The sequence below is a fragment of the Dendropsophus ebraccatus genome, chromosome 14 (genome assembly GCF_027789765.1).
Source record: "Dendropsophus ebraccatus isolate aDenEbr1 chromosome 14, aDenEbr1.pat, whole genome shotgun sequence".
NCBI classification, from domain to species: domain Eukaryota; kingdom Metazoa; phylum Chordata; class Amphibia; order Anura; family Hylidae; genus Dendropsophus; species Dendropsophus ebraccatus.
In genome coordinates, this window is record NC_091467.1 from 15,608,091 (window position 1) to 15,628,406 (window position 20,316).

Here is a 20,316-nt window from a genome sequence, read left to right on the forward strand (position 1 = left end):
GCTAAGACTCTGACTGGACTCATCCAACCCTCTGGGAAGGGAGGATAGTACTTGGGAGACTCCTCCAATACCAGCTTACCTCAAGAAAATGGAGAGGTTCCTCAGCCACACAACAACTTTTGAATAAAGAGTCTCCGATACGGGTATCAGGACACTGCACATTTTCATATGGTGAGGACCAGTGTCAATACAGGTTTTGGAGGGGGCTAAACCCCAACAAGATGAATAAAAAATATATTAAATAATATTAAATTATTTTATTACTTTAAATGTTGTATTATGTGTCTTGTTTAAGCTTCTGGTTGTTTGCTGAGCTAATAGTGTCACTTATATATTTTTCCATATGTCGTTGACGTCAAAGCTCCTGTTTCCATTCACCGTGCGGCTTCTTAGTGACAGGTGGATGGAAGTACTGTATACTGTGCTGAGTGTTAGTGGCTGCACTTATGTAACGGAACAGGAGCCCAGGGGTGGAAATAACACAAAGCAACAACCCTACAACAAAGCAAATAAAGGTGGATACTGTACAGTCCTCTCCAAGAAACATGCAACAAAAAAGAAATTCTGTACCTTGATGAATCGCTATCCTTTTCCACATAATATTACTGCTGGATAACACATAGTTTACATAGAAAGTTGAGTGATTTTGCAAAAACATTCCTGATCCTGGGTTACAGCCCGTATTCTATTCCAGAGCCTCATTAAAGGGGTTATCCAGCGCTACAAAAACATGGCCACTTTCTTCCAAAGACAGCACCACTCTTGTCTCCAGCTTGGGCGGGGTTTTGCTGCTCAGTTCCATTGAAGTGAATGGAGCTTAATTGCAAACCGCACCTGAACTGGAGACAAGAGTCGTGTTGTCTCTGAAAGAAAGCGGCCATGTTTCTGTAGCTCTGGATAACCCCTTTAACAATGATGACTTGTTAATGACAATGATGACTTCAGAGCTCAAATCACCAAGAATTCTCTGCTTGTTCAACATCTTGGTTTGTTCATGCAATTTGCATTCTGGGAGGTGTCTTTACATTTGACTCACGCACAGTATGATACAGGAACAACTTAGGCCCGATCAATAATGTAAATGAGCGCAAAATCTGCTAGATCAATGTTCGTTTACTGAGCCTATTACATGGCTCGATTATCGCTTAGCAAGGGCTGCACAGATATCGTAAGCGATGTCCATGCAGCCCTCAATCTAAACTGTTCATACATTACCTCTCCATGCGCCTGAATTCTCCTACTGCCTTCTGCTCTCTTCCTCCTCTACCTCTCTCTTCTTTGGGTTGACAGGCTGCTCAGCCAATCACTGGCCATGGTGGCATTCCCAGACAGTGATTGGCTGAGAGCCTGTAAGCTCAGAGAAGCTGCAGCCGCGGTGCCGTGAAGAAAGCAGAAGGCAGGAGGAGATTCCGGGAGCGTGGAGAGGTAATGTATGAACAGTTTATTTAAAGATTAGCCATAGCGATGCGCAGTTGGCGGACGATGATTTTAGGTCTGGACCTAAAGAAACTATCACTCGATGATCGTTTTATCAGCTGATCATTGTCTCTATTACACAAAGCAAGAATCGGACTGATTCGGCCAATTATGGCTCCATGTAATAGGGCCCTAAAGGCTAATTCACACATCCATTATTCTGTCCGCAATTGCGGGCACGCAATTGCAGACAGAACATGAAACCAATGTTATCCTATGGCCCCGTTCACACGTCCGTACGTGTATACGGGGCCGCGATCCATGCCGCAAAGAAAACTGACATGTTGTAATGCGGACCTTTTTTTTGCGGCATGGATCGCTGGGGTTATGATGTGTAAACGTAGTGCTTCGTGAAGCATGGAGCACTACGGATACACATACGGTAGTGCGGTCCGCGGCCACGGACTGCACTACAGGTGTGTGAATGTGGCCTAAGGCTTATTAGAGGAAATGCAGGCACATTCATAATGTGGTTGCATTTATGGTGTGTTTACAGTGACAGATTATATGACAGATATTTGAAACCAAAGCCAGGAATGGATTTGAAAAGAGAAGAAATCTCAGTCTTTCCTTTACGACCTGTTCTCTGTTTATAGTCTGTTTCTGGCTTTGGCTTCAAGAATCTGTCAGATAATCTGTGTGTGTAAACGCCCCATTAGGGTTTGCTATGGTGCTTCCTCTATGAATTATAGTAATCAGATCTAAAGACACTTTTACAGGGGATAAATAAAATATTTTAAATCTCCGACATTGCACAAATTCCTTACATATACTTATTCTGGCCAAAAAGGAATATTGGGACTGGGCTGTTGTGCTAGTGGCCACTTTTCAGTGATACTGTAGGTTCATGTAACACAAAGTGATCAAATATCAGCAGTCCCATAGACTTTATGCAGCAGGCCACATACATGATCGCTGCTTTATTGAGACAGTGGTCATGCCCATCAGGGGACTACCTTGTCCCTTAGGTGTTAATGGGGGTGCAACCTCTTAAATGGGTACTCTGGTGAAAAAAAATTTTTCAAATCAACTATTATTATTATTTATTTATTAAGCGCCCTTAATTCCAGAGCGCTATACAATAGATAGGGGTAACGAGCAGGAGCAACACAAGATCAACACATTACATGAAGGCAAAAGACAGACTGGTACATGGGGGAAGAGGACCCTGCCCGCGAGGGCTTACAATCTACAAGCTAACTATCAGAAATGTATGCAAATGTGTAAATTACTTCTGTTAAAAAAATCTCCAGTCTTTCAGTACTCATTAGCTGCTGTACGACCTGCAGGAAGTGGTATATTTTTTCTAGCCTGACAAAGTGCTCTCTGCTGCCACCTCTGTCCATGTCAGCCCGGCTGGGGGGGGGGAATAAGACATCCGCCATATTTTTGGGGAAACATGGTAGTCAAGAAATGAGTGCCAGACCAGTATACTTGTTGTTCAATGGATGTAAATGTCAGCAAACTATAGTAAAGGAAGGAAGGAGGCCACCCTCAGAGCATAGAAGGTGGTCCTCGGGGGCATCAGCCAGACATGTTCCCTGCAGTAATATTACACGGTGCACATTCAGATGAATGAAGATCCCTCTAGTAAAAGGAGGGGGAGGGGTTTGTGGACAGGAGTCATCTTCAGTAGCCAGACCCTTTAATGCACAATCTCTTGGAATCAGACGTACATAGATGTGTATAAAGTGTTATTGGTGCAGGTATAAGTAACACCAGTGGCAGACAATGGACCTGGGTTCCAGGCAATAAAGGTTCGAGAACAGGTAGGTCCCCTACATTTTAAGTTTTGATGATGTAAAAAAAAAGGAGGGGGGATGGGGGGCAAAATACAGCCTGACGTGTTACTGACTGGCCTAAATACTCCAGTGGGCCAAACATAGTCTAATTGTTACCATGTTTCATCTATTTCCTGAACATTCCAGTACCTGCCTTCTGTGCCAGACTCCATGTTTTTGAGTCCTACACCAAGGGCATACACTAGGGATGTGTTCCAGTCCTACTCACAATCAGACTATGTTTGGCCCATTCAGGTCTATGGTAACACCTCAGGCCGTTCTCGACATCGGTTTTGGACACTGTATAAACATGGTGTGAATACAACAATGCAACAAGCTGGGCCCTTACATTATTTGGATTACAGTGCTGGATCTACTAGACTTACACCACTGTGATGTTCAGCTCATTTTTTACACCCCACTGCCCAAATCACAGATTCACCAATCTGGAGAAGGGAGAATTAATTTGCCTTTTTTCCCTTAAGGCTATGTTCACACTACGTATAAGTACGGCAACAAAGATGGCAACAACGACTGTACTTTGTGCGGAGGGGAACATAGCCTATTGTTCTATGGGATCCCGGCCAGAGCGTATACACATCGTATACGCTCCGACTGGGATCCCGTGCGGCGCTGCAAAGAACTGACATGTCGGTTTTCTGCGGCCGCAATTCAGTGAATCTCTAATCGCTAATCTCCCCCTAATAGAGGAATATTGTAACCCATATATTACATGGAAATAGACAAACCACTCAAGTCGTTGTCAGCACCTCCATCTCATAATAGTAAGTCCCATCAATAAATAGAGTAACACGAAGAGACTCCTTAGGACTCCAAGGGACAAATATTCATCTTAAAATTTCCGACGCGTTTAGGACCAAAGGTCCTTAGTCATGGCTCTTATCTCCGTGGATCAATATTTTCCCGGAGTAATATACAGGATAGCGGAACATTGGCTAATAGAGCTATGCATCACCAGTATCCCCTCAGTGGCGTGAGACAAGCATGGTGCCACTATCGGCGTCCTGCCCCATCCCCTGATAGTGGCACCATGCTTGTCTCACGCCACTGAGGGGATACTGGTGATGCATAGCTCCATTAGCTAGTCTTCCGCTATCCTGTATATTCCTCCGGGAAAATATTAATCCACGGAGATAAGAGCCATTTTAAGATGAATGCAAAATAAAGTTTTGGATTTTAAGAAAGAGCTAAAGAGCATTGTGGAGCTTATCCATTAAAATATATATTACATGCTCCATAGAGAATGAATAAAGCAATGGCTTGGCATGAGCAATGCATGCTGTTCATTTGGAGTTACAATTTCCCCCTGCATTCTTGGGATAGGAGTTGGACCCCCACTAATCCATTAGTTATCCTCTATCATGTGAATAAGCGATTACTTTGATGCATCACATATAAAGTTCACTTTGCTCCAGTGTAGAATAGGACATAAAAGTGCTCCCTGGAACAGAACAGCCAATCCAGAGCCCCAGAGGGGGAACTAGTGCTCCCTGGAACAGAACAGCCAAACCAGAGCCCCAGAGGGGGAACTAGTGCTCCCTGGAACAGAACAGTCAAACCAGAGCCCCAGAGGGGGAACTAGTGCTCCCTGTAACAGAACAGCCAAACCAGAGCCCCAGAGGGGGAACTAGTGCTCCCTATAACAGAGCAACCAAACCAGAGCCCCAGAGGGGGAACTAGTGCTCCCTGGAACAGAACAGCCAAACCAGAGCCCCAGAGGGGGAACTAGTGCTCCCTATAACAGAGCAACCAAACCAGAGCCCCAGAGGGGGAACTAGTGCTCCCTGTAACAGAACAGCCAAATCAGAGCTCCAGAGGGGGAACTAGTGCTTCCTGTAACAGAACAGCCAAACCAGAGCCCCAGAGGGGGAACTAGTGCTCCCTGGAACAGAACAGCCAAACCAGAGCCCCAGAGGGGGAACTAGTGCTCCCTGGAACAGAACAGCCAAACCAGAGGCCTAGAGAGGGAACTAGTGCTCCCTGTAACAGAACAGCCAAACCAGAGCCCCAGAGGGGGAACTAGTGCTTCCTGTAACAGAACAGCCAAACCAGAGCCCCAGAGGGGGAACTAGTGCTTCCTGGAACAGAACAGCCAAACCAGAGCCCCAGAGGGGGAGAAACTAGTGCTCCCTATAACAGAGCAACCAAACCAGAGCCCCAGAGGGGGAACTAGTGCTCCCTGTAACAGAGCAACCAAACCAGAGCCCCAGAGGGGGAACTAGTGCTCCCTATAACAGAACAGCCAAATCTGAGCCCCAGAGGGGGAACTAGTGCTCCCTGGAACAGAACAGCCAAACCAGAGGCCTAGAGAGGGAACTAGTGCTCCCTGTAACAGAACAGCCAAACCAGAGCCCCAGAGGGGGAACTAGTGCTTCCTGTAACAGAACAGCCAAACCAGAGCCCCAGAGGGGGGACTAGTGCTCCCTGTAACAGAACAGCCAAACCAGAGCCCCAGAGGGGGGACTAGTGCTCCCTGTAACAGAACAGCCAAACCAGAGCCCCAGTGGGGAAACTAGTGCTCCCTATAACAGAGCAACCAAACCAGAGCCCCAGAGGGGGAACTAGTGCTCCCTGGAACAGAACAGCCGAACCAGAGCCCCAGAGGGGGAACTAGTGCTCCCTGGAATAGAACAGCCAAACCAGAGGCCTAGAGAGGGAACTAGTGCTCCCTGGAACAGAACAGCCAAACCAGAGCCCCAGAGGGGGAACTAGTGCTCCCTGTAACAGAACAGCCAAACCAGAGCCCCAGAGGGGGAACTAGGGCCCCCTGTAACAGAACAGCCAAACCAGAGCCCCAGAGGGGGAACTAGTGCTCCCTGTAACAGAACAGCCAAACCAGAGCCCCAGAGGGGGAACTAGTGCTCCCTGGAACAGAACAGCCAAACCAGAGGCCCAGAGGGGGGACTAGTGCTCCCTGTAACAGAACAGCCAAACCAGAGCCCCAGTGGGGAAACTAGTGCTCCCTATAACAGAGCAACCAAACCAGAGCCCCAGAGGGGGACCTAGTGCTCCCTATAGCAGAACAGCCAAACCAGAGCCCCAGAGGGGGAACTAGTGCTCCCTGTAACAGAACAGCCAAACCAGAGCCCCAGAGGGGGAATTAGTGCTCCCTATAACAGAGCAACCAAAGCAGAGCCCCAGAGGGGGACCTAGTGCTCCCTATAGCAGAACAGCCAAATCAGAGCCCCAGAGGGGGAACTAGTGCTCCCTGTAACAGGACAGCCAAACCAGAGCCCCAGAGGGGGAACCAGTGCTCCCTATAACAGAACAGCCAAACCAGAGCCCCAGAGGGGGAATTAGTGCTCCCTATAACAGAACAGCCAAACCAGAGCCCCAGAGGGGGAACTAGTGCTCCCTGTAACAGAACAGCCAAACCAGAGCCCCAGAGGGGGGAACTAGTGCTCCCCGTAACAGAACAGCCAAACCAGAGCCCCAGAGGGGGAACTAGTGCTCCCTGTAACAGAGCAGCCAAACCAGAGCCCCAGAGGGGGAACTAGTGCTCCCTGGAACAGAACAGCCAAACCAGAGCCCCAGAGGGGGAAATAGTGTTCACTATAACAGGACAGAACAGAGAAACCCCAGAAGAATTTGTGACGGATAACAGGACCGAGCTCTGACGTCACCAGGCGTCACGTGCTCTCCCTTTAATTGGTAAGCGCAGTGATGGAGAAGTTCCGCGTCACTTCTCCATGGTAACGGACATCTGTCAGCGCTCCAGTGCTGACGTCAGCATTCTAATATGGCGGCCTAGCTCCATCCAGGGAGAGACGCATCGCCACCATGTCCGCCGATGAGCTGTCACTGTCGGACGGGGAGCCGTTCACCAGGGAGCGCTGGGCTCCGGTCGGGGCGGTGGCGGATGAAGCGGACGGGCCCGGCCTGAAGTCAGGATGTGGCGGCGGGGTGGAGGGAGCGGGGGCAGGCCGGCTGCGCTCCGGCTCCGTGTCGCTGGAGATGGGGGAGAAGCTGCGGCGGCTGGAGGAGGAGCAGGAGCTGCTGAACTCGTCCCTGCTCGCCCTCACCTCGCACTTCGCTCAGGTGCAGTTCAGACTGAAGCAGATCGTGCGGGCGGAGGGGACGGAGAAGGAGCGGCTGCTGGCCGAGCTCGAGGACTTCGCCTTCAAGGGCTGCCCCTATGTGCAGGGAGGGCGGGGGGCGCCCGGGCAGACGGGGATCGACGAGTCGGTGAGTGCCTGGCCTACCAGACGATCTGATCGTACGACCACATCGTCCAGTGTTATATCTGTACAGAAGGAAATGTTATTGGGGGGATCGATCAGACATTGCCCATAGCAACCTATCCAGAGACCTTATAAAAAAGAAAGCTGCAATCTGATTGGTTGCTATGGCCAACCTGTCATTTGCCCAAAATGTGATCTGTCACCCCTCCCCCCCATATTGTCTAATGGACTGGTCCAGTCTGCCAATCATGTGATCAGGACTTGCTGTGAATTGCTTTAAAAAGGGGGTGCAGTTTCGGGGCACCCACTGATTTAGAGGGGCAGCCCTGTCTCATTGGTGTCATATCGCCAACCTGCTGTTGCAGGACTACAGCTGATGGGAGATTATTGCAGGTCTCTGACTACCATTACTCCTTTTTGTAGCGGCCGAAAGATTTAAAGGGGTACTCCGGCCAGGCCGTATTTTTCAGATATGGCCCGGGAGGGGGTGGTTATGGATGGTGGAGGTCACTTACCTCCCCGGTTCCAGTGCCGGGTCCCGGATTGTGGCACCCCATACCTCCGTCTTGCGGCCGCTTCCTGGTCTGAGTTGCCATCTGACTCAGCGGCCGAGGCGGGACCCCGCTACAGCCGCCCAATGGCTGAGCTGCTTTGAGACGTCACGTCTCGCGCGGCAGCTCAGACCAGGAAGGTACAGGGATCCGCTTCGCTTTGGCTGTCCAGGCATGATGGGAATTGTAGTCTTGCAACAGCTGGAGGGCCGAAGGTTCCCATCCCTGGTTTACTCTGTCCCATTGAAATGAATGGTATCAGTTCAAAGATGTGTTTCCCTCCAGCGCTTTTCTACTGTGCTAAAGGGAGACACCTCATGAATGTTCACCCGGCCTAGTTCTTGCATTGGTCACAGTCTTAGGCCAGCAGAGTGACAGGGGGGTGTCAAGGATGGAACAAGTATGGCCCTAATGGTATTATTACACAGCCTGAATATGGTCCAATCATGTTAGTAAACGAGGGCCGATCTGTTTACTGGACCTATTTGACAGCCTGTTAATTGGGCAGTAAAGGCTGCATGGACATCGTTAGTGATGTCCCTGCAGCCCTTGCCCAAACACCTGACACTTTACCTCTCTCCACTCCCAGTCTTCTCTCCTGTGCCCTGCAGCTTCCTGGTCATGGAAGCAGTAGCGTCTGAGCGGTCTGTCAGCTGACAGGCTGCTCAGCCAATAACAGGCTGGGACTGCTGCTCAGGCGCTGCAGCCGCCAGGCCCGGGAGGCTGCGAAATATACAGGAGAGAAGACTGGGAGCGGGGAGAGGTAAGGTGTGGACAAAAAACAAAAGGTGCAACAGCAGCCCACAGGTGCAAGGCGCACACAGACTATGGCTTATAATATGACATCTAACCACTAGCCCTGCAGGGATCCCTCAGGCAATGTTAAAGCACATGTAATACTTAATATTCTTAGGGGCTGTACGTTATAGTAGGGGTAGCAGTGATGTCCCCCCTCTGTAATGTTCATATAACAGCCACCTATGAACTTGTAGTCCTTGTCTGTACAGATCCCTCTATATACACATGTAGAATATACTATATACAGCCGCGGTCCCTGAAATCCCAGCTCCAGCAGTCACCTCTCTTCTACAAGCACGGCTCCACCTAAAACTGGAATTTCACGTTTTTACAATTTCACACTTCCGTGTTATACAGCGTTAAAGTAGGAGTCCGGCCAAAAATGTTATTAAAGTATTGTATTGCCATCCTAAAGTTATACAAATCCCCAATATACACTTATTACGGGAAATGCTTATAAAGTGCTTTTTTTTCTCTGCACTTACTACTGCATCAAGGCTTCACTTCCTGGATAACATGGTGATGTCACTTCCTGGGTAACAGGGTGATGTCCCTTCCTGGATAACACGGTGATGTCACGACCCGACTCCCAGAGCTGTGCGGTGGCGGCTGAAGAGGATGATGGCAGGACTGGGCACAGGACCCTGGAGTGTGTGGCCAGGACAGCTGTATGCCCAGCAGCTGCTGCCCCTGGCACAGTTGAGGTGCCCGAGATAATACTATTGCCCAACTCATAGTGGGGCAGTTTTCCCCCGGGGAAGGAGCTTGTGAAGTGGAGTCCCGGCAGGATAGAGAGAGACAGCAGCACCAGCACAAACTGGCTTGTTTAAATTTGCCACCGCCTGGGGGCCATCCGAGCAGATTCCGCTGGGAGTGGTGGGGAGCGGGCACGAGCAAGGGGAGAGTGGTGGCAGAGCCCCTTGCATCAGGGAGATAGTAGCCGCCACACTTTGCATCCCCCGGGGCAGAGGGGAACACTGCCCAGCTGTGAGACAGGCAATAGTATTATACCGAAACGGGGATACCAGCACCACAACTGTGCCAGGGGCAGCAGCTGCTGGGCACACAGTTGTTCTGGTCACAGCACTCCAGCAGCCACAGCCCGCACAGCTCTGGGAGTCGGGTCGTGACATCACCATGTTATCCAGGAAGTGACATCACCATGTTATCCAGGAAGTGAAGCCTTGATGCAGTAGTACGTGCAGGGAAAAAAGCACTTTATAAGCATTTCCCGTAATAAGTGTATATTGGTGATTTGTATAACTTTTGGGGGGAAATACAATACAATACTTTAATAAAGATTTTGGCCGGACTTCTCCTTTAAGGGAAATGTGAATGCGCCTACAGTTCCCCAGCTGATCCCTACAGAAAGCCGCCATGGTGGGTGCCACTATATGAAAGCAGGGTTATCAGAGGCCTCATCTGTGACCAGATCCTAGTATAAAAGAGAATGGAGAACTCCTGTAAGGAATGGTTTCCTCTGTACTAGGATCCCCATTGTAGCTATTTCCTGTAAATCAGAGGGAAGCCATGTGTAGAGCTGTCAGAATGGCTGGCTCCTGGCAGTACAATCCTGCTATAACATTATACAAATAACACGCCCGCCTCTCTTATCAGCGAGTAGAACCAGTTGTACTTGTACTTATGGCCAATAATGAAAACTCTTCTTTTCCTTTCCCTTTCTTTGCTCCCCCACCCTGTGCAGGATCTGGTAAGTGTCAGGTGTCAGTGTCGTGTTGTCATTGATGTGTCTTACTGCTCCATTGTTACTGATGTTTTTATGAAAATCTCTAGACATCTCACCGTGTTAGTTCCTATACATAGGATAAGGGAGAATATGCTTATCAGTGGGGGTATGATTCAGAGGATGAAGGGAAATTGCACCCCTGACTATTATATTACTATTATTGGGCCCCATAATAACTGTAAACGAGCGCCAATCTGCTAGATCGGCGCTCGTTTACTGGGCCTATTACACGGCCCGATAATCGGTTAGCAAGGGCTGCATGGACATCGTTAACAATGTCCTTGCAGCCCTTGCTTAAACTGTATACATTACCTATCCATGGTCCAGGGCTCCTCTTGCAGTCGGCTTCTCCCCGGGTCCCGTGCACTGCAGCTTCAGAGCGGCCTGTCTCAGCTGACAGGCTGCTCAGCCAGCACTGTCTGCAGCAGTCCTGGCCAGTCATTGGCTGAGCGGCCTGTCAGCTAAGACAGGCTGCTCTGAAGCTGCAGTGCGCGAGACCCGGGGAGAAGCAGAGCGCAAGAGGAGCCCTGGACCATGAATAGGTAATGTATGCACTTTGCAAATCGCCGGCCGCGCACCGCATAGCAATGCGTGGTTGGTGCCCGTCAATTATAGGTCCAAACCTGTATTAACGATCAGCCGATGATCGTTGTCATCGGCCCATCGTTGTGTTTATTACACGTAACGATAATCGTCCATATAGGGCCTATTCGGACGATTATAGTTCCATGTAATAGGGCCCTAAATGTCCTTTCTGCTTCAGAATCATCAAATTGCAGTAAGAAGTCTGAAAGGAGAGAAAAGCAAGGTTTTGAGTTTTCTTATAGTAGATAATGAAGTAATTTATTGGCGCCTAGTGAAGGTCACTATTGTAGAATTAGCTATAAAGGTAGAGATAGTAAGAAATGGCATGGCAAATGACAGAAATTGTCTTTATTCACTTTAGTCATTTGCAATACCATTCTAATTCTACAATAGTGACCTTTACTAGGCGCCAATAAATTACTTCATTATCTACTATAAGAAATCTTAAAACCTTGCTTTTCTCTCTTTTCAGACTTCTTACTGCGACTTGACGATTCTGAAGCAGAAGGGACGTTTTTCGAGGTGTAGAGGACGCCCAACCCAGCGCTCCTCATAGATGTGTCAGGGAGGCCATAATAGGGAAATAACCCTGACTACCAAATACCCACTTATATTCTATGTGCTGTACTTCCAATCTGCCTGTGTCAATCAGGTTTTGTCGCCTTTAGTTTTCTTTGTCTATGACATGTCAGAAGATTTTTGTACCAACAATGACACTTTAAAGCAGGGATGGGGAACCTTCGGCCCTCCAGCTGTTGCAAAACTACAATTCCCATCATGCCTGGACAGCCAAAGCTTCGCTTTGGCTGTCCAGGCATGATGGGAATTGTAGTTTTTCAACAGCTGGAGGGCCGAAGGTTCCCCATTCCTGCTTTAAAGTAGCAGGAACTCTTTAAAGAGGGCCTACGTCTTACCTGAAACAGCACCACACTTTTCCTTGGGTTGTATCTGGTACTGCAGCATAGGCAGATTAATTTCAATAATAATGGTCTGCAGACACAGTACCCTGGTATACCTGCAAATTGTTGGCAATCACATTAGACATGATCCATCATACATTGCCAATGTCTTATATATATATATCTTGCTTTCCTTTAAATGTATCAGCTATATTGGAATAAATAAGCATCTCCTAGACTTAGTACGTGGATATGATAATTTAGCATCCGTATCACATAGTAATCCTTGCGCTTCTTGTTTATCATTTAGAGTGAATGGGAGAAAAGGGAACGCATCGAGGCGCAGAGGAAAAAGCAGCGAGAACTTATCGTACAGCTCAAGACGCAGCTGGATGACCTGGAGACATTCGCCTACCAAGAGGGAAATTATGACTCTCTACCCCAATCTATGGTCATGGAGAGACAACGGGTAAGTGTCTCTTTAGATACTATAAGATGATCTGTACATTACTGCAATGCTTGTGTTTTATATAGTCATTGGGGGAGATTTGTCGAACATGTTGTAAAGTGAAACTGGCTCAGTTGCCCCTAGCAACCAACCAGATTCCACCTTTCATTCCTCACAGACGCTTTGGAAAATGAAAGGTGGAATCTGATTGGTTGCTAGGGGCAACTGAGCAAGTTTCACTTTACACCATGTTTGATAAATCTCCCCCATTGTGTAAAGAGTGGGCACTAAGGTGGTATTGCACCCACTAGTACTAATGCACCTTAAGGGTAGCTTCACGCGTACTGGATCCGCAGCGAATTTCACGCTGCGAGTTTGCTGCGAAATCCGCTGCGGATCTTGGTATAGTGAAGCTGAATGGGTCCCATAGACGCAGCATGTTTGGGATCTGGCCCCTTTAACCCCCCACCTCCCCCAGCCCCAAGCATACATTACCTGCTCGGCGCCGCAGCTGTGTGTGACGCTCCCGGCTCCCCTCGCTCCACATCAGCCAATCAGTGCCTGGGGAGCGAGGGAAGCGGGATTGTCACACACAGCCGCAGCGCCAAGCAGGTAATGTATGCTCGGGACTGCAGGCGGCCGGCTGGCGGCGGGGGGGGGGGGGGGTTAAAGGGGCCGGACCCATTCAGCTTCACAGTTCAGGATCCGCAGCGGATTTCACTGCAAACTCGCAGCGTGAAATCCACTGCGGATCCAATACGTGTGACGCTTCCCTAAAGGGATATTCCAGTCTCCCAGTCAACCCCATTTATTCGAAGTTCAACAGTTTACTTGCATAGCAGGTGGCTGGGAACACAGAAGCATGGCAGCACTGAGTTAGAACTGTTGTCACCAATTATCTCCTAGCTGTATGCCATCACCTTAGGAGATAGGAATACCCCTTTAATATTACCCTAATTTAGAAAGAACTGGTCTTGGTGACTGATCCTCTTTTAAATAATTGATGGTGTCATTAATTGTTAATCTCCCTCCCTTAGGTGATCATCGATGAGTTAATAAAGAAACTGGATGTTAACTTAAATGAAGATATTGGTTGCTTGTCCCCTGAAGAACTGCGCCAGAGAGTGGACGCTGCCATTGCTCAGATCGTCAATCCAGCGCGGGTGAAAGAACAGCTAGTGGACCAGCTAAAAACACAGATCCGTGACCTTGAGATGTTCATAAAGTTCATTCAAGGTCAGATATGTCTTATCAGTGTCGCTTCCTCCCTTATCAGTCTTGTTTGCTTTCATGCTTCGCCTATTTAAAAAAAAAAAAACATTTACTCTTAAGACGTGTCAAAACTCTTGACTGGTTGGGGTCTGGGTGTCAGACACAGCCAGGAGAAATGCATGGCTGAACATAACAAATAGGTGATACTTACCCACCCTGGTGCCCTCGTGGCGCTGCTTTAATGCTCACTGTCACCTGTCAGTCTCCTGTATCCCGATTCCTGCGTCATCATGACAATACTGGAACTATTCGCTGAGTGGGTAGTTCCTGTGATTTCAGGACAACATAAGAACCAGAGATATGGGTGACAGTGAGTGGAGATGCTGCGGGGGCAAGAGGACAGGTAAGTATAACTTCATAATTAGGTTCCCACCACCCCCTGGCTGCCAGTGTTTTGTTTTTTTTTACTTTTGTTTTTTTTTTAGTACCCCTTTAAAACAGTGATTATCTCCTGCAGGGAGGCAGTAAAAATAGTGAGCCTGAGGATGGTGGGAGTAGTCAGTTGTTTCTATTTTCTGCATCAGTGAAGTCTAAACACCCGGCCAATCAAAACTTTTGACTTGTCAAAGGACATTTTATACATTATTTAGTATAAAAATGTCCATTTGAAAAGAAGCATATTAAAGCGAATGTACTATTAGGTACATCACCATTTTTTTTTTTTCCAATTACACTACCCGCTAGTGTGGGGATCCCGGTGGCACGGTCTTTTTATTTTTTTTTAAACGCTGCCCAGTTCCCGGCTCGGCTCTATACCCCCTGTAATGCGCTTCCATTGACTCTAAATGAGGCGCATCACAGAGGGGAGGGGATAACCCAGTGCATAGAGCCAGGCCAGTACATGGGGAAGAAAAGGGTGCAGAGCGCCAGAATCCAGCGGTGTCTTAAAAAACCACACCAGCACTGATAGGGTAAAAAAAAAAAAAACACGTACCTTATGGTACATTCGCTTTAAATCAATGTAAAGGTCCTTTTACATGGGTCAATTATCACCCAGGAGCAATGCAAGAAAGTTGTCGTGGGAGTAATCAGCCAGGGACGGGGAAAACGTCCGATCCTTGGCTGATCATAAAATGTTTTGTCATTGGCCACATATCTTTCTGTGTAAACAGGGTTACGTGAGGCCAATAACAATAAAGGGAAAAGGACCACACGGATATACATATATCAGTGCTGTCGGTTTCCAGGTCACACAGCAGTGCATACTTACCAAGCGTGCTGCTGCTGCGATCCGGCATTTAACGGCTCTCCTGTACAGCAGCTGTGTATTCAGGCAGCACCACCTCCTGCTGTCAATCATTCTGGAGGAGGCGGGGCCTGAAGACACAGCAGCTGGGCGGGATAGCCTGAGAAGAGGATGCCGGATCACACCAGCAGTGCAGTAGGTAAGCATGCACTGCTGTGTGATCTGGAAACTGACAGCACTGATGTATATCCGTGCTGTCAGTTTTCATTGCTTCATGTTATGATACCTGGATCGTTTGAGCTGTACCTGCTTTCTTGTGCCATGTGAAGGCACTGCAAATGAGCACCAATCTCGCTCGGCCAGTGGCCGAGTAATTGGCAAATGTTAAAGTGTTAATAATTAATAGGGCTTTGATATGATGCTGGGTGGAACTTTGTTACGTCCAGGCGTGGAGCCATTTGTGTTTATTTTTCTGATACATTGATAGCATACAGTGTGACTCAGGATTGGTGTATGCAAGACCGACAACTGATCAAAAATGAACGCTGTTGTTATCAATGGGTGAACCCTGATAATGGGGAGTTATAGAAGTGTCACTGTTCAATGCAAGTATCACATATGTCGGAATCCCAGCACTCCATGGAACCTGGTTAGAGATGAGCGAGCTTACAGTAAGTTCAGTTTTGCAAACTACCAAACATCCTACATTTAACTGGAAAAGCTGGATACAGTCTATGGCTTACTGTAAGTTTACTCATCTCTAATCCTTGTTATTGATTCTGCATATAGATCTCACTTTTCCTGTAAAGATGGTAAGGTGATCTCTGACATGATGGGTAAGATGGTCACAATTTCCAGCCATAAAAGCACTGGATGATGTCAGCAATGCTGCATGTTCTGCATCATCCATATGCCCCCCTTCCTTCTGAGAGTGAGATGCTGCTTCCCCTCCTTCCTGTCGTCTTACCTTCCAGTAGTTGTTTCCTGGGATGGGAAAGAAATGTAGAAAACATATTTTAAAAAAAGGGGATCTGCTTTGGTTACTTTTACTAGTTGCCTCGTTATTACTTATAGGTAACATTTCTCAAATAATATAAAATCCTTCTTTTGTATAGATGAGATTGGCAGCCCAGCTGAGAACCCAGTCGGCGGAGCGTCCGGATATACCCCAAGTTCTGGCCCAAATGCACGGCCCAATGGTAAGCATGCTGCTTTATTCACTGCATTCATTTTTGGAAGTGTTTCAAGTGAACTTGCCATTACAAATGGCCCATCTAAACAAAGCAAAGCCCCTTGTTTGATTGGCAAGCGGCTTACCAGTCAGCTGTCTTTCACCTTAGTTCCACCAGAGGTTTCAGGAAAAGCTGGATCCAATCCTGGGAAACTGGGAGGCACCCAGAGCAGAGTTAAAAGACAGCCAGCTAATAAGCCGTTTGCCAATCAAACAAGTGACTTTGCTTTGTTTAGACAGCCATTTGCTCATCTCTAGTTATTATGATACCAAATACAGTTTAACTAGTTGGTACAGTCACTCCAGCAAAATAGTCCCTTCAGCGGAGGCTTGGCAGGGGGCTGAGATTTCTGGTCTGGCTTCTGTGAGTTCTGGTAACATCCATGATAGTTATACAAACTGCGTAAAACCCTGACTACTACCATGGGTGGGAGCCACATTTATTGTATATTCCGTAGATGTGCCATAAATGTCCAGATGGGAATACCCCTCTCGTACGAGTAACTGAGCATATGCCCTGCTACTGCTCTGTGCACACTCTATGGAAGCAATGTACTCTTAGGCCTCATTCACACGATCCGTGCCGCAATCCATACGGCGAAAAAATAGGTCCTGTCCGTTGGAGGATTGTAGCATGGATCCCCCAATAGAAGTGTCCCCCGCCCGTCGCTACCCGGCAGCAGAGATAACAGGAGCGCATAATGTGACAGCTACTTGACTACTTCCAGCCGGCTGTTCACCAGAGGTCGTGAGGACTGTGCTGGTACGTGCTGGCGACAGGAGAAGAAGGCAACGAGGGACCACGCCACTTCTGGTAAATATGTGTAAGTTGGCCGGCACAGGGGGGCAGGCGAGTAGTTGTCAGATTATTTGTTTCTATCATCTCTGCTGTCGGGCAGCCACTTCTGCTGCTATGGCATCCACTTGGACTTGGTATCTGATAGCAACCAGAGTACACTATATGTTCCTAGCACCGCTGCCAGTATGTAGACCTCTATTTAAAAGGTATCTAGCCCTAAACTGATGGCGTCTTGTCAGGATAGGTGAGTGGGGGCGCTACACTTCTATTGGGGATCTGTGACGCGATCCTCCTCCGCACTAGGACCTGTCCTGTTTTTTCACCACACGGATCATTGTGGGGGTCGCGGCACGGATCATGTGGATAAGTGAATTCATTTGAATGGTTCCTAAAATTTACGGGATGTGTGAATGCAGCCTTAGATATCAAAAGCGGGAGGAAATACTAGTACAAAGAAAAACACTCCTAACCGTTTACTTCTTGCCTGTGACACTATTACCATTTCTAGAATTCTTTATCCTAAATCTGAACTGTGATGCAGTGTGGGGAACCTTTATATATTTCTTATGTCTTCTCTTTACACAGTGAGTCCAGAGCAGGCTAAGCAGATACGAGAGACAGGGCTACACCTGTTACGTCGGGCTCTGGCCGTCCTGCAGATCTTTGCTGCCAGTCAGTTTGGCTGCGGTGCAAGTCGTGTTCCCCCAAATCTGTGGAATCAAGATGAAAGCAACAGAGACTTCACACCTCTGATCAGGAAGCTAGAAACCTCTGTGGAGAAGGTGAAGCTGCTGGCACTGCGCCACCAACCCCAGCATCACGTCATCAGCTACGCCACCATGCAGGAGGTTGCACTTGGAGGGAAGGATGAGCTGACGGTGGCTGTCAGGAAGGAGCTGGCAATTGCTATAAGGGACCTCATGTCACATGGTCTGTATACTACATCTCAAGGAATGAGTTTGGTCCTTGCACCCATTGCCTGTCTAATCCCTGTCTTCACTGCCTCGCCTCCTTCTATGCACCCCTGGGAACTTTTTGTTAAGTACTACAATGAGAAGAACGGAAAGGCGTTTGTTGAATCTCCTGCTCGCAAGCTGTCACAATCCTTCTCTCTGCCTGTCTCGGGAGGTCATAAGGTGACCCCCAAGCAGAGCCTCCTGTCTGCCATCCACACCGTCCTAACAGAACATGACCCATTTAAGCGCGGCGCTGACTCTGAGTTTAAGGCGCTGATCTGCATGGCACTAAATGAGCAGCGTCTTGTATCATGGCTCAACCTCATCTGCAAGTCAGGGGTGCTGATCCAATCCCACTACCAACCCTGGAGTTACATGGCAAGTAGCGGCTTTGAAAGCACCCTGAACATTCTCAGCCGCCTCAGCAACCTGAAGTTCAACCTGCCTGTAGACCTCGCTGTGCGGCAGCTCAAGAACATAAAAGATGCTTTTTGATGTTAGTCTAGTGAACTTGGAGACTCATATATACATCAGGTGTCTGTAGAGGACTGGGCCTTGTTTGCACCCTATTCTCTGTACCATTTCAGAGGGCGAACAAGCAGGATTAGGTCCATGTGGTCTGTAAGCGGTGAGGAGATGTAGAATTTCAGGATACCAAGCACAATGACCTATTCCCCCCCCCCCCATCAGAGATTTTCATAGCTTGAAAAAAAAAAATATTTATAAGTATTTTGAATATGATCTATATAATGTGTAACTACTAAGAAAAAAAAAAACACTAATCTTGACACTACTGCTGCTATAGACTTGAGAGTATTCTGCTATATACCTGTATACCTTTACAGCTATATAGAGAATGAAAAAACAGAGGGCCTCTGGGTTTGGTTAGTGCAAATGACGCTGTTTTTAGTACACTGTGATCCAGAGGAAACACTGCTGAAAAGTGACGCTCCACGCAGTCTTTCACGATAGTAGTGGTCAATTGCATTATCTGCAACCACCTACTATGTATTTGTTACATAGAGAGCGCTATTCCTATTATAGAGTGGAGGAGCCATCTGTATACTGTAAATGGACGGTTGTGCTGATGGGGGTTGTAGTAGCCCCTCTGCATCCTGTTCACAGAATACCAGCTGTATGCCGCTAACAGCGCTGGATTCTATGTTAGATAAATTGCTCAGAAATATTGGGGGCATAGCAAAGACCCCCTTCCCCTGCACAAGTAGGAAAGCACTATGCCACTAATGCTGCTATGGCATCCACTTGAACTTGGTATCTGACAGCTGCCAGAGTACGCTGTACCTACTGCATGTCTCTAGTACCACTGCCAGTACTTAGACCTCCATTGAAAAGGGTTATCTAGCCTTAAACTGATGGCGACTTCTCAGGATAGTCCATGAACATTAGATCTATGGGTGTTCAATTCTCAGCACTGCTGCCGATCAGCTGTACCACATTGTTTATGGTTTGTACTTGCAGCAACCTTACTATCAATGGTGGCAGTGCAAGGGGATAAGGACAACACTGAAGAAACTTGCACCACCAATACAAGTAGTATATCAATCTACCTGTATCCCTTGTATCACTTCTGCAAAAGTCCAATCCCGGCACTCACCGAGGTGAGTGCCGAGATTGAACTTTTACAGTATTGCTGGAACTTTTTTGCTACTACCTGGTACCCATAGACACCGTAGACTGTTTTCTATTTGCACAAGCACTTCAACTTCCCTAAACAGTTGAGTTCCAGGGGTAGCGGGAGTTGAACCTCCACCTATCTAATATTATCAATATTTAATGCTTGATAATCCCTTGTTAAAAAGGGATTGTCCAGAGAGCAGAAGAGACCTCACCTGTTCTGCTCCCCAGTGCTCAATTCCACCCTCTGTATGTCTCTGATGTATACCCTTCAAGACAAGAGGGGGTGAATACCATTGGTAATGATTGTGGGTAGACAAAACCACATCCCCTTGCGGTGTCCAATAGCTGCAGGATGTCAGTATGTGGCTGTGGCATTGCCCACATGGGATGATCGCAACTGGAATCCACCTCCTCTCATCTTGGAAGCTAGACCTCCGTAACGTGCAGAGGGTGGAAGTGAGTGCCAGGGAGCAGAATATGGCTTTGTGGACAATCCCTTTAAGGCCGCAGTCACATGGTATTGCTCATATGTCATTATAAAACTGTACTGAGGTTGCACCATGTTGCTGTGAGGCGATGACCTGAAGGAGTGAATCTAGTAATAGATGTATTTCTATTCATTCTAGTGGTTCCTTGAATGCCAGAATCAATATGAACCAAAGATATATATACTTATATCCAAAGTTTTAGGGCACACAGTATGGTTTAGTGATGGACTCACTATGGTCATATGAGGTAAGACAGAGC

The 20,316-nt window shown here is 47.8% G+C and overlaps 1 protein-coding gene and 1 pseudogene across 1 annotated transcript; one reads left to right on the top strand and one right to left on the bottom strand.

Annotated features, from left to right (window-relative positions):
- LOC138772585 (catenin alpha-1 pseudogene) overlaps positions 1 to 20,316 on the bottom strand; it is a 719,716-nt pseudogene that overhangs the window by 654,878 nt on the left and 44,522 nt on the right.
- Positions 6,957 to 20,189, top strand: RUNDC1 (RUN domain containing 1). The gene is made up of 5 exons (XM_069952659.1): positions 6,957 to 7,463; positions 12,350 to 12,508; positions 13,525 to 13,723; positions 16,061 to 16,144; positions 17,561 to 20,189. The coding sequence occupies exons 1-5, from the start codon at positions 7,059 to 7,061 to the stop codon at positions 18,424 to 18,426; spliced, it is 1,713 nt and encodes a 570-aa protein (XP_069808760.1). The 5' UTR covers positions 6,957 to 7,058; the 3' UTR covers positions 18,427 to 20,189.

Bases quoted from the DNA above. Each gene is read 5' to 3' on its own strand.
- RUNDC1 (XM_069952659.1), top strand. From the start codon at position 7,059: ATGTCCGCCGATGAGCTGTCACTGTCGGACGGGGAGCCGTTCACCAGG. The intron at 13,724-16,060 runs GTCAGATATGTC...TCTTTTGTATAG, and splicing joins GTTCATAAAGTTCATTCAAG to ATGAGATTGGCAGCCCAGCT. The intron at 16,145-17,560 runs GTAAGCATGCTG...CTCTTTACACAG, and splicing joins CCCAAATGCACGGCCCAATG to TGAGTCCAGAGCAGGCTAAG.